The sequence below is a fragment of the Equus przewalskii genome, chromosome 18, assembly GCF_037783145.1.
Source record: "Equus przewalskii isolate Varuska chromosome 18, EquPr2, whole genome shotgun sequence".
In the NCBI taxonomy this organism is placed as follows: Eukaryota; Metazoa; Chordata; class Mammalia; order Perissodactyla; family Equidae; genus Equus; species Equus przewalskii.
The window spans coordinates 33,866,078-33,893,205 of NC_091848.1; the positions used below are offsets into that span (position 1 = coordinate 33,866,078).

A 27,128-nucleotide genomic window follows, 5' to 3' on the forward strand; every position below is an offset into this window, starting at 1 on the left:
GGTTATGGTGAAATGTTTGAAAAATCCTAGGTTAAACCAAGTTTTAAACAGGTTCTTTACACAGGATGTCTCAGACCCTTTAATATGATGATGTGCATTAGAATAAATCTCCAAGGGGATAGGGGAATCAAGTGTATAGCATGCACAAAACTTATTTGCTCATGGAATCCTTTCCACAGTACACACTGGGAAATGCTAGTTTAAGTACATACTAATTTTTTCTTTCTTTTTCTTCCCAAATCCCCCCCCCCGTACACAGTTGTATATTTTTAGTCGTGGGTCCTTCTAGTTGTGGTATGTGGGATGCCACCTCAGAGTGGCCTGACAAGCAATGCCATGTCCGCGCCTAGGATGTGAACCAGAGAAACCCTGGGCCGCCAAAGCGGAGGGTGAGGGCACGAACTTAACCACTCGGTCATGGGGCTGGCACCCAGTATATGCTAATTTTTATAGGCTAGGTTGGTACTTACTTTATAACACTGATTCTATGAAAAAATCATGGTCTGAGTTTGAAACATCTTGCTTAGAAACAAACTCGCAGAATGCAACCAAATCACATGCATTTAGACATCTCCAACTACTGAGTATTTGTGCTTTTGAGATTTTTCCTAAATGGCATATAAACCTCAAACAAAATAATTTCCAATTTTTCAGACTAAAATAAAAAACAAAAACACTAAACATGTGAAAGATGCTATTCCTAAATCACACGATGTCTATCAATAATTCAAATAAAATTTACTTGTAAGGTGTAACTTCTAAAATGAGAGAATTTTCTACATCTAAAAAAGCATGGATAAAGAGCATGAAATCTAGTTAGATCTGGATTTGAATCCTGTCATTTAGCTTGTATGAGAAATCGAGACTGAATAAGTTGTCCAAGAGCATTTTCCCCACTTACGAAGTGCTGAGAACACCTGCTTGCACAGTTGTTTTGAAGATTATACATTAGAGACCTAGCATCATGCTGGGCAAGGTCAAATAACAGGTTCTCAATAAATTGTAGCTCTTGTTATCATTTCTATCACAATGAAACAAACTACTCTGCGACAACGTAGACTAAGAGCCTCTCCTGGCATCCAGAACACTTGGCCAATGGAACACAGCCCTGCCACAGCTGGGTAGTAAGGAAATAAAATCCACACACAGGCAATTGTCAGATTACTGTATTTTATTATGACATGTTTAGTGTACTAATTTAAAGGGAAAAAATGTAAACAAAATGAAAGTCTAGGGAAAATGGCACTTTGCTTTAATCTTCAATTTAAAGTTATTCTTAACAATCCATTTATACCATTATATGTTTTGGATTTTAAAGAGCATCACTGCTGAATTTCAGACTGAAAAATGAATAAACAGAAAAGATGACACCAAAATTGTTAAGCAGAGGAAGTGATATTGATTAAAAAGTTGAATGTAAAATCTACCTTGGCTAGAACTGAACATTGACAGATAACTTTCTCCAAAGGAAAACCTAACTTGAATCCTAAAAGTTCATTTTTTGCATAATCCAATACCATGTCAATTAGGAACTCATGACTTGATGAAAACAGTTATACTCAGTTACATTTGACCACCTAAAATCCTGCTGAACATGCTATTATCCTGTCCTACTCCTCTGAGATAACTATCTAGAACTTCCTGAAACCAGAAATAAGTTTGCCTGTGACTTAAGTTTCAAGAAAGTTTGTTGAAAACACCAAAATAATCAGTTGTTAAAGGTCTCACCTTTTCTTCACTGTGCAGCAGCTATTGCTACAAATAGAGAGTACGTGGATACTTTCTAAGAACTCAAAATGAGAAAACCAAGAGGTCTGTGTGCACGAACATATGCACACAGCATATGCATAAGCTTAAATCCCCCAAAATAGGTTTAAACAGATAAGAATATCTCAACATTCTAAATTCAGAAAGCAGAGATAAACACTGTTTTATTTATAAATCAGCAGTATTACTAGCTAATATGTTTTAGTTGGAATAGTATACCTGCAGTTCAGAAGTACTTTGATTGGATCCCATTAAAAAAAAAAAAGACATTCAAAATAATAAAAACATTTGTCTAACACCAAAGAATTCTCCCACTTTTTATTTTGACATACTGATATTTCCAGAAACTTGCAAGTGGAAGGTAAGCTGTTCACTAAAAGCCATTTCATATATACAACATACAGAAATTATGTAGAAAGTCTGTTCAAATAATGGATTCTTTTGATACTAACAAAAAATTAAGATTCAAATAACTGACTACAAATGAAACCATCACTAAACCAAGATACACAGGACCTGCACTTCAATTCAGAAAAAAAATTCAAATCTTACTGTACTAGAAGAATAAAGTACATTTGTCATAATATACATTATCATATTCCTTAAAGTAGGGACTATTTAAAGTTTTTAAATTAAAAAGTGTTCAGGTTAACTTCTGTCTATACATTCAGGAGCTATCATCATATCACTGGTTACACACAGTTCTCTCATCATGCAAAAAAACCTCTTAGTTGTTTTCTAGGGTCTAATTAAGTCAAACAATAAACTAATAACAGCAATTTAATAAGCAAGCTGTAAATCAGAGAGGTGTAGAAATTCTGCAGTTGAATTATATTTCCTGTCTATAGTACTGCTACTATTCAATCCATTGTCTCCCTGTATTAGAAGAGCTAACAGGCATTGATAGTCAAAACAAGATTTTCATTGTTGCAGCAAATGACAGAATATGTGAGAGAAGGAAGAGTGCCCAATGTCAGGACGATCTTTATGATCCTTAAAAAGGATTGTGTGCGTATGTGCGGAAAGGAGTAAGAAACAAAGGCAGGAGGTTAAAAAAGGTAAATAAAGGGAATGGTGAAACTGTATTAGAACTATATTTTAAAAACTGATCTGAAGTCTGCCCATTGAGTGTACAAAGAAAAGTCAGAGCAGACGTTGGTGTAAGTTTAACCTGATAATTTGTGAAAAAAGCTAGTTTTGATGAGAAAAAGTTCAATCCTTTCCTTGTAAACATAAAGCAACTCAACAGGAATTTTAAAGGTAGGAGGTCAGAAAATGCAACAGTAACTCTTATAATCCTTTTCAACTAAACAGACAAATCAAGTTGAAGACGTGTTAAAATACTTTTCAGACTGAATATTTATCAGTCTATATTATCTGTTGTTCCAATGGATTTTGATTAAAAAAAAACTTTTTATAAGAGCTATCATATCTAGAAGTGAAGAAAATAAATTAGATACCCCCCCGCCCCAAAGGTACTGTTTAACCTCTAAAGCATAAAAAGCTATATAATATACAAATTAACCAGTGTTCTTACAAAAGTAATGCAGTTTTGGACTGATGGCATTATGCTGTATCTGTGGTGAAGTACTAGGCACGAGAATATATGTATCAATTAGGAATTTTCAGTCTAATTAGTCTCTAAAGTTATTTAATTCTTGGCAATATATAATAACTGGTATGCATTTGGTACTTGAGTCGAATTGTAGAGAACAAGCAGTATAGTATAGTAACAGGGTTTTGTATTTGACAGTTACAGTGTTGGACAAATCTCTTCTATGAACTCTGTGATGTGTCTTGCAGTTGGTCACTTGTAGTAGATCCTGCAAAGATAAAACAAAAAAAGTCAACGTAATTTGTTTGTTGTGTATTGCCAACCTTGGAACTACCTGCGCTGAAGTTCCCTTTCAGGAGCATGGATGATAAACAAATATAGAGAACAAATAAGGTATATTACATGCAGGCTAATGAGTCTGAGAGAAAGAAAATCTGTATACTCCCTAAATACTCTGAAGAGCGGAACAGGAGTGTCTACTTGGGGACAGGACAAATCAGATTTAACATTTCTGTGCATAAATCACAGGTGAATAGCTAAGAGTTTATTACAACTCAAACATCCAGAGCTATAAAAAGACCTGCATTTATGATCTCAAAACAGTAAAATATTTTCTCAGAGTCTAAACATGACACTTTTTAAAAAACTGAAATAAAACTGGTGGGGACGGGCAAGGCTGCGGGGGGAGAGGGAGAATGAAAATGCTCAAAGACTAATGGGTTCCATAGAACCTGGAGATTTTAAAAGCTGGTAAAGAATTTTTTAAGGGCCCAAAAAGGGTAGAGGATAAATAAGAAACTTTCTTCCTTATGTGTTACTATGTAGTCTTTCCTATCTTTGTGGACTTTATGAAGCTAAGTAGGATATACTCCTATGTAAGGAGTACTTCATTCCACTGAAGAAAAATCAGGCACTAAGCTAACACAAATTTTAATCATTTGCTATTACATTTAAATGAAAAAATATATTTATGTACTAAGTGTATGAAATCTAATGTCTTACAAGCAGAGAGAGAAAAAAGGCCAGAGTTATTTTTCAAAAGCTGTGGCTTATAAAAGAACGCCCTTTAATCTCTGGCACAGTGGTGCTGGTGCAGATTTCAGTGGCAAATGAGGGGTATTCTCAGTGCTTTGCCAGAGTCACTAAGAAATGACACTGAAAGTCTGAGTAGAAATTGACGAAAAGTTATAACCAAAGAAACATTCACTTTGAATACATCAAAAGAAATCACCAAGACCTAGGTCAATGGGAAACCAAAGACCAATTAGGAGACAGGTCATCTAAAAACAGATAATAAATTGAAGAAGAAGAAGAGAGAGACATATAAGAATTACTCAAAATCAAGTTTGTTCAAGCTAAATATAAGCTAAATGACTATGGTGTATTAAATAGAAATGAAATGATGTAAGGAACAAACTGAAAGGCTGAAAGCAAAATATGGAATAACAAAAAAAGCTGTAATCCTGAGACACGGTCATCAGGTTCTATCATAGAATTACTCATATTTCATATATGCTCATCAAAACAATAATATAATAATTATTTACTTTCCTAAGACTTAACCATCCAAGGCACAACAAATAAGTTACATCTCAACTGAAAAGCCTAAGTTTGCAAATACAAAGAGTAGGTAAACAAGCATGAAATCTCCATTAATGGTGTAGACTATTCACCTTCTGAATATCAGAATAACAGTTTATTAAAAATAAACAAATAAAAGCTGTGTCCTAGGACTGATCAAGAAGAGTTGGTAGGCTGCAGGGGCTGGTTGTTCAAGACAGAAAACAAAACCAAAAATCAGCCAATAACTTAATCCAATAGTCAAAAGAATCAACATTGGAAAGATAAGACATATTTTGTACCTGAAGGGATATTAAAACAAATCTTCCATGACAAAAGTGTTTCTTTAAAACAGTTTAAACCTTAATTTAGATTATGACAGATAAAATATGATCTGAAACATTAAAAACAAAATATAGCTCAACACGAAGATAAACATCATTGCTTAGGGGCAAGTAAACCAAAAAAAAAAACACCAGCTGTATAACATAACAGATGGTCTTTAAATCACTCTGGGCGTGAAAACCTTATTATTTTGAAACTGGCCACAAGGGTTGAAATTTTAGAAACTTTGACATAATAAGTGAATCTCAACAAAATTTTCTGAGGTTCTTCATAAGTTTAAAATAAAATAAAGTATATTACGTAGGCACAAAGGATCACAAGAGTCTCAGTGATATTTTCAAAACATCTAACCTTCATTTGATGCTTCCATATTCACACTTTCTCCAGTTGCAGTCTCTGACATTTCTTCATCTTCCTCATCCTCGTGTAGGTCTTTTGAAATTAATTGTCTGGCTAATTTAATATTCAGTCCTTCATTGTAGTGAAGCTTCCTTTTCATTTCAAACTGTCGCTTTTTTTCTACAAGATACAAAAAATAGGCTTAGGAAATCTTTAGCTTAAGGACTGGCAAACTACAGCCCACGTTTGGTAAGTAAAGTATTACTGGAACACAGACATGCTCATTCGTGTTTGTAATGCTTAAGCCTACTTTTGTGCTCAATGGCAGAGCTGAGTAGCAGCAATAGAGATCACTAGGCCCAGAAAACCTAAAATATTTACTGTCTGGTCCTTTACAGAAAGTTTGCCAACCTCTGCTAGTTCATCTTTTTTATTTTTTTACATTTTTTTATTTTTAAGATTTCATTTTTCCTTTTTCTCCCCAAAGCCCCCGGTACATAGTTGTGTATTTTTAGTTGTGGGTCCTTCTAGTTGTGGCATGTGGGATGTCGCCTCAGCATGGCTTGATGAGCGGTGCTATGTCTGCGCCCAGGATTCGAACTGGTGAAACCCTGGGCCACAAGGCAGCGCGTGTGAACTTAACCACTCAGCCATGGGGCCAGCCATTTTTTAAATTTTTTTATTTTTTGAGGAAGATTAGCCCTGAGCTAACATCCACTGCCAATCCTTCTTTTTTTTATTATTATTATTTTTTTTTGCTGAGGGAGAATGGCCCTGAGCTAACATCCGTGCCCATCTTCCTCTACTTTATATGTGGGACGCCTGCCACAGCGTGGCTTGACAAGCGGTGCGTATGTCTGTACCCGGGATCTGAACCAGTGAATCTTGGCCCGCCAAAGCAGAATGTGTGAACTTCACTACTGCGCCACCGGGCTGGCCCCCCTCAAGTATATCTTAAAGGGAGACTAGAAATAAAAGCCATTAGTAGTTATACTTGGGAAGAAAATTTAAAGATACAGGAAAATTATATATATACATATAAAATGTACAAACATACATAATGTACAAAGCCTGCATGCATATGCATGCATGCATGCATATACACACACAGAGAAAATAAGACTCAACAATTAACAGTGGTGAATTCTGGGTCAAGGAAGGACGGGGTAATTTTAATAGTTTCAAGTTTTTTATTTTTACTAATAAAGAAAAATTCCACTAAAAATTCTTATTATCCATTAAGAAATTGCCACAATTTAAAACATTGCTGGCTAAAAACATAACCTCATTCCCAGAATAATTTTAAGAAAAACCTGTTATAAGGAATAGTGAAGTGATTCTAGACTACTCTTTCATTTATAGTCTTCACCATAGAAACATAAAACGAGCAGCAAATCAATATAACTGATATTTTATTAATAGCTCTTTAACGATCAACCATTTAAAATTTCTTAGACCAGTAAATTAAAAAACAAAAAAGCAGGCTGATGCAAAATTGCCAACTGTTTGCCAAACAAGAGCATTTAAACTCAGTCACCATAGTTTTATTATGATACTCATAAAAATATATATATTTTTTGAGGAAGATTAGCCCTAAGCTAACATCTGCTGCCAATCCTCCTCTTTTTTGCTGAGGAAAATTGGCCCTGAACTAACATCCATGCCAATCATCCTCTATTTTTAGTATGTGGGCTGCCAGCACAGCATGGCCACTAACAGAGCAGTGTAGGTTTACACCTGGTAACCGAAGTGGAGCACACTGAACTTAACTACCTGGCCACCAGAGCTGTCCCACAAGTTTATTAGTTTTTGCCTCACATATTTTGAAGCTTTGTTATTAGGTGCATAAATGTTTAGGATTATTATATCCTCTTGATGAATTGACTTATCATTATGAAATGATCTTTTTCCATGGTATTATATTTGCTCTGAAATCTATTGTCTGAAATTATTATAGCTACCCCAGCTTTCTTTTCTTTTCTTTTTTTTTGAGGAAGATCAGCCCTGAGCTAACATCTGCTGCCAATCCTCCTCTTTTTTGCTAAGCAAGACTGGTCCTGAGCTAACATCCGTGCCCATCTTCCTCTACTCTATACGTGGGATGCCTACCACAGCATGTCTTGCCAAGCGGTGCCATGTCCACACCTGGGATCCAAACAGGCGAACCCCAGGCCGCCGAAGCAGAACATGCAAACTTCACCACTGTGCCACTGGGCAGGCCCCCATAAAAATATTTTAATGCCAAAAAGGCATAAAGAAATCTCTCAAAATAAGGGTATCAAAGTACTTTCTCAACGTCCTCTAATTCCAAGTTTTTATCATCATCTATACTTATTTGTTTTAAAAACACGCATTTACAGTTCATGTCACTACTGATCTACATGTCACTACTAATAAAGAAAAATTCCACTAATTTTCAGCCTCTATTTGGGTTGAGAGAAGGGAAGTTCTGAGACCAACATCCATATCATCGTCCCATAAACATTTGTTTCAAACTACCAAGATCTTGCCAGGCATCTTTCTGCTTCTCTACCTATAAATTACTTTTGTGCTTTGTTTCACAATTTGTGAGCACCATATTGTAGAGGAAGTAAAATCAAAAAAGAGACCAATAAAAAGATCAAATCCTCTTGACTAAATTTTTAGTGATGCCTTTCAAGTATTCAGATGATGTAAAAGCCAATACTAAAAAACAAACAAAAAAATGGTTCTAACTGGCTCTAATACCAGATAAATTTACTAAAAAGGCTAATGCCTTTTTTTTCATTACAAAGTAACACACATTCATGGCAGAAATTTAAAAAAAAAAAGTGACTCAATTTTCTCACTCAAGACATTACCATTAACATTTTATAACTTTAGATTTTTTCTAAAAATGAACCATATATTGTTGTATATGCTGTTTTTTCAATTACTATATAGTTAGGATGACCACATGTCCCAGTTTGCCCAGGGAAGTCTCAATTTATGCCTATTGTCTGATGGGACTATTTATAATAGTGACTTTTTAAGTTTAGACAATAAAGTATATGAAAATATAGTAAAATTCTGCGATGTACATAGCAGACTTTTATAGCTTTTAAATAGTTACAAGTATTTTTTTTAAGATTTTTCTTTTTAATTTTTCCTTTTCCTCCCCAAAGCCCCCTGGTACAGAGTTGTATATTTTCACTTGTGGGTCCTTCTAGTTGTGGCAGGTGGGATGCCGCCTCAGCATGACCTGATGAGTGGTGCCATGTCCTCGCCCAGGATCTGAATCGCTGAAACCCTGGGCCACCGAAGTGGAATGCGCGAACCTAACCACTTGGCCATGGGGCCGGCCCCCATACCAATTATTTTAAGCTACTAAAAGTTAATACTTACTGAGCACTTACAATATGCCAGAAGCAGTGTTAACTGCTTTAAATTCTTTATCTCATTTAACACTCACCAATTTTTATAGCTACCAATTTATAAAAATGAGGAAACTGAGGCTCAGAGAAATTAAGCAAATAAGACAAGTGACACCTAAGACAAACTTAGATCTGACCGACTCCATAGCCAAATTCTTAATTATCATGCTATCAGTTACAAGATAATTTTTTCTAAGAATTTCTGTCAATAAACAAAGATTTTCAAACATGCAATTTATTTAAAAGCAATAAACACCTAGATGCATCAATACCTCTACTAGTGGGAACCCAATTTGTACAATTGTAACTGGTCAAATAGTTCCCCCTGCTGGCTAATTCATGGAACTACAACTTTAGGAAAAACCCCCTAATAAAAACTGACAATACAAGTTAATAATAAATTCCTTGTTCTCAATAGATCTTGTTTTTAGAGAATAATGAAAACCAGCTCCAGAAACAATTTCTATTTGAAAGTCTTTTCAAGGGCCTTTTGGGATATGTTTTTGGGAAATAAGTCAGGAAGTCACTGAGGGTAGAAGAGATAATAATACAACTTGAGATTATGCTATATGTAAAACTGCTCTGTTCTACAACAATTAAGCTCAGACTATCATAGTTGTTGAATAAGCTATATTCTGAAGATCACAGGAAGGAACAGCAAATTATACCTCAGCAGCTACACATGACAAAGATCCTGACAGTTAACTAGCAAATGTTTGGAATCTTAGTTCTAAAGTTTCTCAACTTCTTTACAGTACAGGTAGTCATGCATTTCAAGGTTTCAACTACACTGCTACTCTCTTCTTTTTTATGAAGGTGTGGTTTGTTTTTGTTTTGCTTGTTCCCTACATATAGGCTTGGTTTTTCCTTTTAAAAATAGTTGAAAATAAACCATATAAACAATTTTTAATTCTTGAGAAGACTACACATTCACATGGTTCAAAAAGTATAAATAGCAACATGGTAGAATATCTTCCTTCTCTCCTTCCCTCAACAGATAGCCACTGTTACTTGTGCAAGCAGAAGCCATGGGCAGGTAGTAATCCTGTACTGTGTATGTGCTGTATGGGCTACAGGAGCCTCTTCCAGCCCCGTGGAGAGGGTTGTCTTTATCTCCCCTTTCTAGGACACTATTGTTCTTTTTGTTTGATGAGACCTAATAAAAATTTTCACTCTACATGTGACCATCTTGGTTCATGTGGTAAGTTTCATCACTGTTTTAAGACACAAGCAATTGGGAAATTAGTTCTTACTGCTATCCACTTGAAGACCATCCACACACTCAATGACTCTAAAACCATTAATTTAATAAGTATTTCCTGAGCATTTACTCTTTATCAGGCACTGAAAAAAGTACAAAGAAAGGAACACTTATAATTACTTTAAAAAGGTAATATTTTCCCAAATTCTTGAAATCAAGGGGAAAAAAGCTGTTATACAACAAATCCACACAAGTAGAATCTGAATTATAAATATCAAGCTCCCTAATCTCCCACCATCCACTTCCCAAAAAGGAAAATCATTTGACAATCTCCCAAATACTGGATTTACTTTAGCAAAAATTACTAGCATAATGCTGAAAGCAGTAAAAGAAAGAAACTACCTTGTTCTTCAGGTGAGAGGTCACTATCCTCATCTCCACTGCTTTCTTGTTCATGAAGCCGACACTTTGGCTCCGAGCCTTCAGCAGCAGCTAATCTGTACAAGAATCATTTACAAATCAACATGGTGATACTGTCATATTAGTTGAGTGTCTTTTTCAAGTTTTGAGTCTCATAAAAACATCTAAAGATCAAAATATGCTAGCTATAATCTGATGAGGAAAATAAAAAGCAAAAGAATGAGAATGGGTGTAGAAACCAATAAACAATAAGAAGAGTGGAGGGTGACAAATCAATGAAGAGTAAAGGAATAGAGTTTTACAAATTCACTTATTTTTGCCTTTCTCATTTCATCTTTAAAACCCAGGTGGCAGGATATTTTTTTTTAAAAAAAGAGAAAACATAGGGAATTGACACAAGGACTCCGGTGCACCAGGCTCTGTTACTCTAACCCTTCTGTCACTTGCATCTAGAAACAAGACTATAAAAAATGAAGATAAACTTAGCATGTATTTTTTATTTACACTTGTATGAGTAAAGTAAAACGTCTTTAAGTTTGCACAATTAAAAACAGCATAAGTGAAAATGCTTTACTGTCATCAGTACTTACTTCTTAGCTAAGATATCTGGGGTCAGGGCTTCAGTGGTTTCTGAATCACTCAATGCATCTTCATCATCACCGACCATACTGAGATGACATGCACATTATAATTAATACCTGAACTACAACTTTTCAAGCAGAAAAACAAAGTAGAGAAACATAATTCTACTGACTTAGTTAAAATATCAACATATTTATAGCTCTGTTGTCATCTTTGAAGTTTAATTTTAAATAGTTTCTACTTAAGGCAAATATTTAAAAGCATAGCACAAATCAAGAAAAGGCTTCAAATGATTTAAAAAACCACTACTGCAACCATGAAAATAAATATTGAAAACTTGAATCATCTGAAAAAAATTGAAATACTTCAATTATTCCATCCAGTGGGAGGGAAAAACAATGCAAATCCCCCCCGCCACGGTCTGGTTTTAGATAACGTATTTGTACATCAACCTGAAGACAGAGACAAATGATCTACGCAGACATAAGCTTAGGTAAAACAATAAATTTGATCCTAAAAACCTAATTTAAGAAGTTTAAAAGCTATTTAGCTTACCCAATCTACCCCCTAATGAAAATTTGCTCCCCACTTAATTGCAAAGTTGGGCATCTTTAATTCTCAAGCCACTGAAAGGTGTATAAAGCAGAACTGAGTTATATATTAAAAAAATTGCTTGTTTATACCTTTACTAGTTAGTTAAGGAGACAAGTTAAATAAGTGCTATAGTTTAAATGATGCTCTTTTTTTCCAAGGGTTGAAATAAACTCACGTACGTTACTGGATATGATTAAGCAGAGGAGGATAAAATAATCTGTCAATTTGTAGAATTGTTCCATAGAAAATTCTAGGTTATGCTATAAAATTAACAGATGAATTATATTTATGGGTTTGTGTGTCTATATTAGAGTGAGATTCTTACATAGGATAACGTATTTCTATAAAAAGTATCATCTTCTGTTAAATAAAAGTCTTCAAAGAAGAAAAAAAGAACAGAAAATTCCATAAAAGGAATTGATAAAACTGAGCACTAAATTGATAAAAGCTGAACATTTATATCTGTACATACATACAGCCTCGATTGCTTAGGGATCAAATAACTTTAGCGACTCTCAGAGGAAGGATATGGGTAATGTGAAAAAGAGAAAAAAAGCAGTATCAAATATCTATCATTCAGATTTACAATACTTTAAACAATCTAAAAATAACGGCTACAGCTATTTCTTTAAACCATGACTGATTTTAATTCTTCTAGGATAGTTATCTCCAACCAACAGAGATCAGTAAGGGATGTCTACTACCTTTACAGAAAAAGAAGAAAGCCCTGACTTTGGCTTCTGGGACAATAAAAGTTTTAAGATATGTTTTAAACTATATGCTTATAACTAGGAGAAAAATAAGGATTTAAAGTTTTCATAAATGATAGGTTTATTCCTTCTCTCAAGCTTTATTAATATTCAGTTTCAGTATCTGTACCTATTTCACTATTTCTTTCTACCCTTGTCAGAATCTTTGTGTTTATTCTTGTTTTTACTACTACCAAGTTATCTCAACTTATATTTCAAAGTTTTCATCCACTGACTTAAAGAATTTCATAACTCTATTTTAATACTAACTTCCGCATTTATGTTGTCTTACTTCAATGACAAAATATTTCAGTTCTGGAAATCTTTATTTTTTTCCATACAAGTTAGGGTATAGGGTAATACTAATTACTGCCACATGCTGTCACTTTACAGTTCAGTGAAAACATTCTAGAAGACTCAAAACTGCCAATCACAATGCAACTATCTGAACTACATTGTGTAAGTTAAAAAATAAAGACACAGTAGTAATGATCACTTGTCATTGAATGGGTTAAAAAAGAGTTACCATTTGTGAAGTTATCCTTTTCTGCAAAACACCGAGTAAGCTTCTGGTTCCTACTTAGGAAGCAAACAAGCCCATCTTCATCTTCCTTTTTATAAACAGATTATTTTAAGGAAGGCAAAAGTCACTAACCTGTGTGCATCATTAGCAGTTAGGGACCACTGAGGTACAACAAATAAACATTTACTACTACAATTATAATGTACGAAGTGGATTCTATAATTTTAAAGTTACATAATACTTATACTATTACATAAAAATATGCAGTTGGGTTAGTAATTAGTGTTCCAGTAACAAATGTAAAAACAAACAAATTCAAATTGGCTGTTATCCAGAAACGCATATTAAAGGCAAAAGGGAACAAGTCAGAAAAGGAATGATGTCTACACATTACCTATGGTAAGGAGTGCTGGGTTCATCTATTTTCATTAAACCATAGTCTTTGTCTGCTGGATGATATGTTGCCAGGATGTTCATTTCATCCCACTTCTGGGATTTTTTACTAAAATTAAAATGAAAAAGAATTTTCCTCCATCAGAGCAGTCAAAGATAAAAAATGTGCACATACAAAAATCACAAATAGCCAAATCCCACGTATCAATTTCTATTTGACTGCTAACTTCTATTTTTACATCTGCTTTCTTAAAATAGAAATTGACTAGGGAAAAAGCCATAAAGAATTACAATAAAATGTCAGTAAATATTTTATAGATTACTTAGTGCCTACATATTAAAAACACATTATTCAGAATCTTTACCAGGCATTCAAAAACACTACATTATGACATGCTTAGTTTTCATTTGACCTATAGAACTAAAAACAGCAAAAACTGAAATTTACACATTGTCTGATCTCAGTAGTTAAGGATTTTTGATTTATTATATATTAGTGACAGTTTGATAAAAAACATAAGAGGAATATTTCTCTGACCTAATTTTTTCGGAGATATCCATAACAATTAAAAGAATCAGAACATAAAACTACAGAGAAAACTCCATTAAATTCAGATACTACTAAATAAAGATGCAGGTTGTAAATAAACTTATAGTTCAGTTTTTTTAAATTATAAAAATAAGAAATGATGTATCAATACAAATCATTTGGGATAAATCTACTTAAGAGAAATAGAAATGCTTTGTGAACATCTGTTAATATCCATTCAAAAAATATTCCCACAACTACTAAGGTGCTCAATAATTAAATGCCTTAATTACAAATCCTTATCTAGCATTAAAAAGGACATCAAAGACCTCTCTGCCAGCCAACAATATATGTACACAGTTTTTGAGTTGGTTATATACTCAAAAATAAAACTACTTTAGAAAGAATGCAGATTTTACAGATTCAAATCATCCTTTCTCCATGTGGTCCACATTGGTGAGGTTTTACTACAGATTTTTAAATTTTCCTAAATCTACCCAGATCCTGAAATGTTCCTGAAGAATGACATACTTAAATTTTACCATCATATTCCCTTCTCCATGCTCTGAGTCACCTTAAAAAATTGCATGTGCCCACTCTGGCAGGTGAGACTGACCTTACGTTCTTTTGCTTTCTACCCTAAAGGGCCCACAGTGTTCCTATTTCAGACTAAGCAATTTTTCTTCATATGTTTATTGTGGTAAAATATAAGTAACATAAAACTCACCATTTTAACCATTTTTTAAGTGTATAGTTCTGTGGCATTAAGTACATTCACGTTGTTGTGCAACCATCACTATCATCCATCTTTAGAACTTTTTCATCGTTCCCAAGTGAAACTCTGTACCCCTTGAACACTAAACTTCCCATTCTCCCCTCATCCCAGGCCCTGGCAACCATCACGCCATTTTCTGTCCTTAGGAATCTGACCACTCTAGGTACTCATGTAAGTGGACCCATATAGTATTTGTCATTTTGTGACTGGCTTATTTCACTTACTGTCATCAAGGTTCATCTATGTTATGGCATATGTCAAAATTTCCTTCTTTTTTAAGGCTGAGCAATATTCCATGGCAGACTAAGTACTTTTAACTACAACTTCCTTTCAAGCCTACTTACCCTTTGTTTTATCAAGAGGCAAAGACTGGCCTAGACATACTCCACAGGTGACTGAGACTACAACTCCCACTTTTCCCCCAAAACAGTCAGAAGCTGGCTAATGTTTCTTCACCATGAAATAGTCAAAATCTTAAAAGCTTATAAGCAGCTAAAAATTAAGACATATGGGTCATTAATTTTAGGCACAGAAACAAGATTTCTCGTTAAACTGCTTTTTTATTCATTTGGCATGGAACTCACCTGAATTTTCAACTAATCAAATTCCAATGTTGCCAGTATGAAAAAAAAAAACATGATCAACTAGACCGGGTAAACAGACCTTGCTTTACAATACTGATTTCTTTAGATGCTTAGTTTCTGACAGTCTATCATAGCAATATTTGGTCTTGTGGCAGGGGGAAAAAACCACAACAAAACTGGGATAGATGTTTAAGGTTTAAGTTCCAGGCATCCTCCACTAGTCCTGTGACTACAGGCAAGTCCAACAAACATCCTCTCTTAGGTTATATTTAGTCTACATGGAAATTATAATAAAATGGAGTTTTGTGTGTTTTTTTGGTTTTTGCTGAGGAAGATTCGCCCTGAGCTAACATCTGTTGCTAATCTTCCTCATTTTCTATGTGAGCTGCTGCCACAGCAGGGTCACTTACAGACTAGTGGTGTAGGTCTGCGCCCAGGAACTGTACCTGGGCCACCAAAGTGGAGTGCCCTGAACTTAACCACTAGGCCGCCAGGGCTGGCCCAAAATGGAGTTTTAATAAGCGTCTTTCTAATGATACTGGGTTGTTGAAAGAATCAACTGAAATAATGTCCATGAAACCAAATCATAAAAGCACCATACAAATATAAGGAGTTTTTACGATTTTAAAATATAAAGTTTGGGGTTAAAAACCCTGAAATCAGATCTCACTCAGCACTGTAGAAAACGGTTTGAGATAAGGTATTCTGAAAAGATATTTAAATTGCTTTTCTACTGAATGCCTTTTACTTTTGTCCTGCAAGACTCAAAATTTAAATGATTTTGAAATATTTAGGATCTCCCATAGAATGAGTTTTCTAAAAAGCAATCAGTTGTCTATTTAACTAAGTTTCAGACATTTTATTTTGCTATAAATAGTCTGCCTTCTAAATTTGCAGAAATTCGTAGATAAACGATTAAGTCTGTTCACGATCATATTCTATATAAGGAAACTCAGTGAAAAAGAGATACACCTCTAAAGATGTTAGATAGCAGAAATGACAAAGCAGCTTTCGATTAGTAGGTTAATGAAAGAAACATATACAAGTTTTAAGAGAAATAGATTAATTTTATGAAGAAAGCAATTCAATTAATAAACGAAGGGAGATCCATAATACAGTAACTAAATGTTCCCTCTTGAGAGACATGCCTCTGACATGACAGCCAGAGTTAAGACCAGGTCAGAAACAGAAAAGCAAAGGCAAAAGTTTCATAAAACCTATGTTAATACACAGTCCTATTAATATTTCCTATTAAAGATACTGTAAAATAAAACCAGCACATTTCTATTTATATAAAGTTCAAAAGCAGGCAAAACTAAAGTGTGTAGGGATGTATACTGAGGAGATTACCAGGAAAGTCAGGATAGTGGTTACATTGGGGGAAGAGGAGACTGGAAGGGCAGGACACATTTCTGAGGTGATGGAATACATTCTTTTTCTTCACCAGTATGGTAGTTACAAGACTGTTTCCTTTATAATAATTTCTTAAGCTTTAAAATTACTTTTCTGTATGTGTATTACAATAAAATATTTAATTATTTAATTTAAAATATTTATTTTAAAGCACATATTATTGACCTGTTGGGTGGTTCCTAATCTCAAAATAAAACAAGTTATTTCCTAAATGATGTCAACAATATTGAATCAAAATGACAATTTATCATCATTATTGCTTAGGATACAAGACTGAAGACGGACCTTTGGACTTTAAGAGGTATCTCTAATGGTGGAACCCAAACACCCTTTAAATCTGTTTTGTGAGATAATGACAGAAGAAAAAGAACTGTACAATTCAAGCAGAAATATTTTCTTAAAATCCAGGATAAAGCTGAATAATTATAATTCCAGCACCCTAACCCATTAACAATTTTGATTTCTTCATATTCTTTCCACTCTGTATAATATATGTGAAAAAATACATAAGCTATTAGTATATATGAAACTACATATACTGTGTATATATAAAAAAACAGTATATACAGTATATAAAAAACACATACTGATATGGAAGCTATCAGTATATATATTTTATCATAATAAGCCACTTGTGTTTTCTACTCTTTACCTTTTTAATAACAGCATAATATTTAATAATGAACTAGTCACCTAATATTAGATATTTAGATTGAATCTGAGGTTTTCCTACTTAAAATAAGGCAGAAATGAACACATTTGTGCATATTCCAGTCAATGAGTTTTTAGACAGGCATATCCGGGTTAAAATTTGTCAAGAGCTTTAGAGTTCACTCCATGATGCCATATACCTTTTTTAAAAGAGACGACTATTTGTAATGTCCCTGGTAATTAACAAACTTTGCCAGGATTGGGTATTTGTGTGTGTTTTTTCCACTGAGCAGGTACAAATCGGTATTTAAAAGATGTTTGGTGTTATTCCTTTGTTCATAATCTAATGAGTAATATAAAAAAGTGCTTGTTATTTTACTTTCCTTGTATGAATTATGTTTACATCTTTGCCTATCTATTGAAAGCTTCTTATAAATCTGAGTTTTTTTCATATAAATTTCAATTCTTTACATCTATATAAATGTCAAGAACTCACACAAATTTATAAGAGAAGGTTTAAACCACATTATATATAATCCAAAGGTATATATAAGGTGTAAAGCACATTACCTATAGCCCTAATTTTTCCTAGTTTGCCATTTAGTTTACTTTCCACTTTAAACAGAATTAAAGTTTTACATATTCAAAGCTTCACTCCACTTCAACACAATACTAAGAGAAAAAAGAATGCCTTATAATTATTCAGATCCAAAGAAGATAACAATATCTTGCAAAGACATGAATTTAAATAAGGGCATAAAACAACAGGTTTCAAAGAATGGTAGGAATTCTTAGGTGGAAAGTAGTGAAGTAGAAGAAACAGGTGGCAGAGGACGGTGAATATGGAAATTAGCATCTCTAAAGTTTTGGTAGAATGAACGCTAGTTGTGGAGTAACAAAACCCAAGGAGTGAACTTCACTTTAATCCCAACATGATCACCAACTGTTCCTGCGACCTTCTTTGGGTCATTATCCCCACTTACAAAAAATAGAGGCACCACCACTTACCCTGCAAATCTGCTGTGAGGGTGAAAGCACCTGCTGTTTCCAGTTTCCCCTCCCCCTTGGGTGACTGGTTTTCCTGCAGCCTAAATCTAGTCCAGAAAAGTCACCACTTCTCACTTTCACTTGGATAGCTCATATGATACCATGTCGAAGACCTACTCGTACTTCTCGTTGCTTGTGACTTGCTCTTTGATAGTTTTAGCTGAGCTTGGAGTGGGAAGCAGGATTTCGCTTCAAGGTGTTAAACTTTAATTACACATTTCAAGAAATGGTTCTTTCTTCAAATGAAGATTCAGTTTATGTAGGGTGACAAAGTACAAGACTTTGAAGCTTGACACCATTACTGAAGGATTAGTAAGACTTAACAATAAAAGCAATTAGTAAATAAAAAGTCATTTTTGAAAACTTTACTCAGTGAGCCTTTGACTATATTCCATATCCTTTTATAGGTAGAAAAAGACAAAGTTGAAGCATGCTTATAAAAAATTATATTAAAGGAAATTAATTCAAGCACATTTTTTTCAAGCAGAATTTGCCCACATTACATAAGACTACTATAGAATCTGAATTGAACGTAGTGACCCTAAAGCACATTGTGTAAAACCACCCACTGAAATGTGGGAAAAATGAGATTTCTGTATTTATTTCTACGAGAATAAGACTAACATTTGAGGGTGAGGTACTGGGTGAAACACTTTACATTTATTAACTAAAGGCACGGGTATAAATGAATAACTCACTGCAAGTCACAAACTAATAAGTAGCAGAAGAGATGTGAACCCAGGCAATTTGGCCCCCGATTAATCACTAACCTATAACACTTCTCATAAGGTAAGCTTTAGTGACACTTAATATCCTATTTTCAATGACTCCAAATGCATATTTTTCTCATTTTAATATCTCTGAAGACAGACTGTATCTTAAAATGGATGGCATCTTACAATTGACAGTATTTTTTTCTTTCTTGGTGGTACATAAAATCATGGTACTTCTTAGAATCAATGATGTCTTGTTTTTGATGAAATGCACACACTTACTGGGTCTGTTAGGTTAGACGTTCACAAGCTTTGCACTACATTCAAGATATCCTGAAAGAATGAGACTTCCACAATCATAGGAGATAACAGTGTTTTAACTAGTTGAACTGTGTGTTGCAATGTACTGAGATTTATTCTATGCCTAATTATGTGGATTTACAGATCCCATCCAGTTTCAATTGAACTAACCCTCAAAAAAAGAGTACCTGACAAATGGACCAGAAGAAACCACTCACTGAAGATAATAGTACCAACGCAAAGTACAATGGGAACAATAAGAAAATAACAGCACTGAGACATCCTCCCCACCAAAAAAGTTTTAACAACAGTATGAAAAAAATTCTAAGGCCTATTTGAAATATGGCATTATATAAACCTCATTTTTTTTTGTTTTAAAGATTTTTTTTTTTTTCTCCTTTTTCTCCTCAAGCCCCCCGGTACATAGTTGTATATATTCTTCATTGTGGGTCCTTCTAGTTGTGGCATGTGGGACACTGCCTCAGCGTGGTTTGATGAGCAGTGCCATGTCTGCGCCCAGGATTCGAACCAATGAAACACTGGGCCACCTTCAGCAGAGTGCACGAACTTAACCACTCGGCCACGGGGCCAGCCCTATATAAACCTCATTTTAAGTGTATATTGAGCCTTGAGATGTTATCTAATGATAGTAGTATATGTATAAATTATAAACAAACATATTTGAATTTTTTCCCATAAAAAGCTTAGTGCCAGCCCCATGGCTGAGTGGTCAGGTTTGCACGCTCTGCTTTGGTGGCCCAGGGTTTCACCGGTTCAGATCCTGGGCATGGACCTACCACCACTTCTCAAGCCATGCTGAGGCGGTGTCCCACATACCAGAACTAGAAGGATCTACAACTAGAATATACAACTATGTATTGGGGGGCTTTGGGGAGAAAAGAAAAAAAAAAAAGATTGGCAACAGATGTTAGCTCAGGGCCAATCTTAAAAAAAAAAAAAAATTTAGAGACCACTGGAATACGACAACTCAACTTCTGGCCTTAAAAAGAAATCCCTTGGTAATATCTCTTTATGTTAAATAAAACGTAATGTTAAATAACATCCTCTCACAACTGATGGGGGGAGGTTTGCAGAAAAAGGAAACTACCACTGCATTTTACACAAAAAAGGCACCAATAAAAGGTATAGCTATTTGTGGATTCTGTATTTGCAAATTTGCCTCCTGCTAAAATTTACCTGTAAATCCAAAATCAACACTTGAGCTCTCTCGGTCTCCCCAGACATGTGTAGAACAGGAAAAAATTTGAGTTGCCGGATGCACACATTCCCAGCCGAGGTTAAACAAGGTGAGACTCTACCTTCTTGTTTCAGCAATCATACCATAAACAAGTGTCCTTTTTGCAATCTATTTAGTACCATGGTTTTTGCATTTGTGTGCTTTTTGTTGGTGAATTCGCTGTTTAACCGAGGGCAGTGCTGAAGTGCTGTCTAGTGATCCTAAGCAAAAGCAGGCTGTGATGTGCCTTATGGAGAAAATAGGTGTTAGATCAGTTTCATTCAGGCGTGAGTCACAGTGCTGTTGGCCACATGTTCCATGTTAATGAATCAACAATACAAATTAAATAAGGTGTCTTTAAACAGAAACAAATTTAAAAAGGCTATGTATTGATTGGTTGATCAAAGTGTTTTTACCAAAGGCTTGCAGGAACCTAACTCTGCACTTCCCCTAGGAGCAATGGTTCAGTATTCACTAATTCAGTGTTTGTGGTGACTACAGAACATAACCATAGAGAACAGTGACAACTGACTTAGATCCCTGGTCACTTTCACATTAATATGAGATTCTTTTGCCTTACGCTCTGTTCCAACATTTAAAGTTAAACCATTACACTTATTAGTTTCTGAATTTTAAATGCATTGTAATTGAAAGAGCTATTTTCAGCCTTTTATACAAAAGGGGGAATATTAGTTGTAATTAAATTAAACATTACAAAAAGTTTGTTTTAAATGTGTTCAACTATACTTTTATAGTTTCTGTTCAAAGAGGCTCTCATAAAGTCACTAATGTTGTTTGCATGAGCTGTTACATAAATAATAATCTATACTATATTACCAACAGAGTTAGTTTCTTTGCTTTACAATCATCTAACACTGATCATGAAAAAGCCCATCCTCTTTTACTACTGGGAAGCAAACACCATGAACCTCAATGAATTAGGGCTTGGTAGCTCTCTTTGAAGACAGGACTATAATCCTTTAACAGACCAGTCAATCAAAGTCACCCACCTTGCAAAAGGCCCCTTTTAAGTGAATCTTCCCTGCCAGCAGCTCCTACAGGTGGAGCCCTTTGTAGGTGAGTCAGTCTAGTATGGTGGCTTTCGAGGCAGAAAGACCCGTAGGGAAACCCCTGTCAATTATAGAGCGAGGCCAACCCATAGTCTGGGGCCCTGGGAAATTGCAGCAGATCAAAGTTGAGAATAAGTACAAGTTAAGGAAGCGGAGAAAGACTTAAGAAAATAATAAGAACTTGGTAGCTAAACGAAAAGAAGCACACACTGGAGAATAGCTAAATAATATGAATGCCAGTGAGAACCATACTTCTGCTGCTGAATACCCTGAAGTTGACTAAGAGCCTTCTATGGTTTGTTTTCTTTTTGAACTATCTTGGTCTTCCTGTTATAGCTATATTCTGGTGAGATTCTGTTTTCTTAGTTCCATGAACTACAACCACTGCCCACCACCCTCTCAACCCCTTATGAAGCATCTGACCCCAAAGAGAAGTTGGAAAACAGCATCTTAGAGAAGGTAAGAGTCAAGCATCCAAAAGAGAGTGGGCGTGGGGGAGCTGCTAGACAAACTAAGGTCCTTTCCAACTCCAACAAGCCACGATTCTAAGCTGTGATCCAACTCGTTTTCTTCAGGGTAACACAAATCCCCATAAATTTGCCACCACCAAGTAGTAGTTCCTTTTATAGTTCTAAAATGATCCTTTAAACAGGTGTGCCCTAGTTCCAACATTCTAAGTTTTCATAAACATCCTCATTTTTAGCTTTATGACTTTATAGATTCAATGATAACTTTTCTTAAGCCTTATTTCCAGAATGTAGGGTCCTTATATTTTCAGTATAACACCCAAGCTCCCTAGAACTTCTAACCCAATGGTATATTTTACACTATATACGTATACTGTATTGCAACTTTTTTTCACTGGGCATTGCACCTTGGATATCTTTGTGCATAAACACCTATCTCATTCTTTTTCAAGGGCTGGTATGTTGTTCTATTACACAAATGTACCATAATTAGTATTTCACCAGCCCTTATTAATGGACCGTGGGTTGTTTCCAATTATTTACTATTACACACAATTCTAGGGGTCAACATCTTTTTACATGTGTATCTGTGAGCATGCAAGAGCAGCTAAATTATCACTGGATCATTGTAAGTTGCTACTCTGATTTGTTCTGAGCTTTCATATGTCTTTCAAGAGGAACAAAGACGAGAAAGCACTCAAACTGTCGCTGCAGATGCAAAAATAATTAGCAATAAGCAGCTTTCCATTACATATAGATCAAGGACTCGGAGAATTTTGGTTTCTCTCAGTGCAGAGAGAACGACAATCGAGGACCTAAGAAGAGCGTGGCATGATGCTTTTGATAATGTTCACATAAAAAGGAATGACTGCGAAAGAAGGGCAATTAGAAAAACGGAGAAAGTCTCTCTTCTTTGGAGGGGTCGCCCTAACGTGAGACTAGATCTTAAAGGGTTCCCAAGCCAAGAAAATACACTTTAATTACTGAAGAATTTTTAAATAGCTCAGATACGAGGTTAAGAAATAAAAGCTTAACAGGTGAAGCTTTGAAACTTCAATCTGATTCTTTAACGTTCCCAATTTCCGAAAGTTCAAAGGTCACGATGGATGTTTAAAAAATACTATATATGTGTATATATTAAAAAAAAAAAAAAGGAAAACACGATCAACGTCACAGCTCCTGCCTTCTTGACGATCGCTCCAGCCCCGGGCCCGGCCGGAGGAGGAGACCCGCGGCGCCGGAGCCGCACCCACAGCCGCCCCGCCCGCCCGGGGCCCGCGCCGGCTCGGGGTCGGGGCGGTAACGGCGGCGAAGGGAGGGCGAGGCCGCGGGCCGCGAAGGAGCGGCTTCCCAGACCGCCCCGGGGACGAGGGGCCGCCCCTCCGCTCTCACCTCAGCTCTTCGTCGACGCTCCTGCCGGGCTGCTCGGCCGAGGCCACCACCGAGGAAGTCGTGGAGCTCTTGTTCTTCAGGATCCCCTTGATGGGCCGGTGTGAGGCCGTCGAGGCCGCCATTGCCCGCCGCTCCGGCGGTCGGCTCAGCGTCGCTGTTTGGCGCCCGCCGGGTCCAGGAAGGAAAGGGCTGGGCGCGAGCAGACACTCGCCAAGCAGCCGCCGAGCCCGCTAGGGGCTAAAGCAGCCGCACCTGCTGTCGCGGAGACGGCTACCGGCGTCGCTGTCACGACACAATCACCCCGACGCTCTGGCGCCCAGCCGACGCCGCGCGGCTGGCGGCCCTGCGCCCGCCCTTGGCCACCGGCACTTTATCCGCCGCCACCCCAGAGAAGCCGGCCTAGCGCCCCAGCGCGGGAGCGACGCCGACGCCGAAGCCAAGCGGGCCCGCCCTCTCGCGATATCTAGGGGGGGCGGGGGCGGGGCGAGAACAAAGCCAACCTCCTCGCCCCGCCCCCTCCCGGCCCTCTCGGTGGACTCGCCCCTATCCCGGCTCGGCTCCAGGGAGCCCAGGAGCTGCTGCGGAGAAACTTGGGGACGTTCCTGGCTTGCCTGTGTAGAGTTGTACATCTCTCCAAGCACGCTCACTCCCACCGCTTTATGAGGTCCATATTGTTATTTCTGTATTTTATAGATCGGAAAACTGAGGCTCGAAGGTGCCATCATTCCCCAAAGACGTTAGCTGACTTTCAGAGAAATGATGTCTATCTTCTCTTTCCTTTCAGTTAACCTGCATAAAAAGTTTAATTCTCTATAAAATCATGGAATATCAGCATTGGAATGGCCCTTGGAGACCTATTATGAAATCATAGAATATCGACTTTTATGACATCATAGAATATCAGTGTTGAAATAGTCTAACTTATTTTTACCGTTGGGGAAGCTGAAAGACAGAGAGGGGAAGTGACCTGACCACTACCGTCACATAGCCCGAAGTGGATGGACTATGTCCAAGTCTAGTGTTTCCCATTTTTACCACATTCTCCTCTATGTTGGTAACCCTATGGAAGGTACTACTGGCAGAAGTTCCTAGAATTGTGGTTTATAATGTGTTCCTCCAAAAAATCTAGGGAATTCCCTGAAGGTAACCAGCTGTCCTACACTGGGTGAAATAGTCCAGAAGCCTTGGGGACTGTTTGGTCTTTCTTTGATGAGTCCCAAAGGAGAAAAACAAAAGCCCTCCGCCACACACCCTCCCCCAGTTATCCTCTCTGAGCGTGAATGAAGGATCTCAGGGAGGACTTTGGTGAGAGCAAGAGTTTGAGGCTCTAGAGTATCGGGATATGTGGATGCCCTGATTGGGGGTGCTGTGGATATTGTGAGAAGTGGATTCTGTGGAGTAAAGGAAAGGGCAGAAGTTCAAAGCCCTAGGAACAAGCTCAGAACTATGCTGTATCTGAAGTCAAAATAGGGCCGGCAGAGGGATTGGTATCCACTCCAGCCCCCCAGCCCATCTCCATGCGGTGCCAGCATCAGAGTTATACAGATGGAAAGAGAGGAGGTCTCAGAGATTAAGCAAGTTGCCTTCTGTTATGGGTTGAATTGTGTTCCCCTAAAAATAATATATGTTGAAGCCCTAACCCCCAGTACCTCAGAAGTAATCTTATTTGGAAATAGGGTAATTGCAGATCTAATTAGTTAAATAAGAGATCATATTGGAGTAGGGCCCACCCTACTCCAATATGACTGATGCCCCTATAAGAAGATGACCATGTGAAGACAGACGAGGAGGGCGCCGTGTGATGACAGAGGATTAGAGCGATGCATTTACAAGCCAAGGAATGCCTGGGGTTACCCAAACCTGGGAGAGGCATACAACAGATTCTTCTTTAGAGCTCCCAATCCTGCTAACACCTTGATTTTGGACTTCTAGCCTCCGGAACTGTGAGACATTAAATTTCTGTGGTTTAAAGCCGCCTAGTTCCTGGCACTTTGTTATGGCAGCCCTAGAGATCCCTTTCCCTCCCACTCGTACCCCCAGTCTCAACTCCCTCATCACCAGGCTCCTTCCCACCACTCTTCCCTGATTATCCTCATCATCCTCATGCCAGGCCAAAGCAGAGCAGACTAGTCTACCCAGAACTGCCACCTCCAGCAGACCAGCCCCTGTGGATTCACAGACTACTAGGTCTGGAAGGGACTTTGTCATGCCCACCAGGTAGCTGTACAGCCTCTTCTCCAACAACCCCAGGGGCCAGGAGCTCGCCATCTGCCAGTGCAGCTCATTTTATCTTTGGACAACTCTGACTCAGAAAGTTCTTCCTTAGATTGAGCTGACACCTGGTTCCCAGCAACGTCCAGCCACTGGCGTAGAGGGTCGGAGGAGAGAATGTGGATGGGGGAAGGGCTGTACTCTGTCTTCCCCCATGGCAGCAATGTCACTCAAGTCTCCTATCTCTGTGACCTAAATCTCATCTCCCTTAGCACAGGCTCTGTTCCTTGAGGAGCAACACTCAGTTCATTGTTCTTAGACTTCTGTTCCTCAGGAACAACTTCAGGGTTCCTGAAAACTATTCTGTTTTTATTGCCTGGCCCCCAGCCTGTAGGTGAGTTTCTGGCATGGAACAGGGCCTCAGTAAAGGTGTCAATGCCGCCTGAGATAATGGAGGGGGAAGTGAGCAGGAAGGGCAGAGGGCACCAACTTTTCTAGTCAGAGCCTGTGCGTGTTCCACAGGGATTCCCCTCCCACCACCCACCACCCCAGCAGAGGCCTCATCAGCCACCCTTGGCACCTCCCTCTCCTGGCCCCGCCTCTGTTCCTGGCCACATGTCTCCTACTACCCAGTGGATCTGACATCACACCCTGACAGCCCTGCCCAGCCCAGCCTCTGGGGCAGAGAGAGGGCTGTCATTGAGGAGGAAGCAGAATGGCTACCTCCCTTCCTGAGTCTTTTCTACTGCAGCTTCCAACACCTGCATTGCCTTTCCTGCCCTGTCCGCAGGAGTCCAGGTCAGCGATGGTCATTGAGTTTTCAAGGGAAAACAAAAACTTCCCTTCCTGCTCTAAATTATTAGGCAGATTTGCTTTGTTCCTGCTTGGGCCCGGCAGTCACCTCCCTAGACCTGACTGTAACTGGGCCCTTAATTAAGCACGGCCTTGCTTTGAGACCTTCTAATGAAAAGAGTTACCACAGTATGACATAATGTGTTTTATTACAGTTAATAAAATAAAAAGCATTGGAACAGGAAATGATGATGAGTTCTCTGAAGAACCCAAAAAAATGTGTCCCTCATCAAAAGTCAAACTTTTGCCCCTTGTTTCTTCCACTCCCAAATCCACAAAAAGTGAACGCAGAGGGAGAGGACTTTCTTAATGTTTAACAATTAATGAGATATTAGTTTGACTGCAAGATTGTGAAGCCCAGTGCAGCTTTTCCTTATGTTTTAGATTAATTGAACCACTATTTCTCACTGTGGCCCAAAGAAGATTTCCAAGTGCTTCTACACAGAGCTCTCCTTCTTGCCTCTGCC

The 27,128-nt window shown here is 37.4% G+C and overlaps 1 protein-coding gene across 1 annotated transcript; it reads right to left on the minus strand.

Annotated features, from left to right (window-relative positions):
• Positions 1–1,153: 1,153 nt before the first annotated feature.
• On the minus strand, positions 1,154–24,511 carry PPP1R2 (protein phosphatase 1 regulatory inhibitor subunit 2). Its single transcript, XM_070583429.1, has 6 exons — positions 23,599–24,511; positions 13,422–13,529; positions 11,170–11,247; positions 10,562–10,656; positions 5,579–5,746; positions 1,154–3,590 (listed from the first exon to the last, which is right to left on the minus strand). Exons 1-6 carry the CDS (start codon positions 23,718–23,720, stop codon positions 3,544–3,546), a joined length of 618 nt encoding a protein of 205 aa, XP_070439530.1. The 5' UTR covers positions 23,721–24,511; the 3' UTR covers positions 1,154–3,543.
• Positions 24,512–27,128: the final 2,617 nt, after the last annotated feature.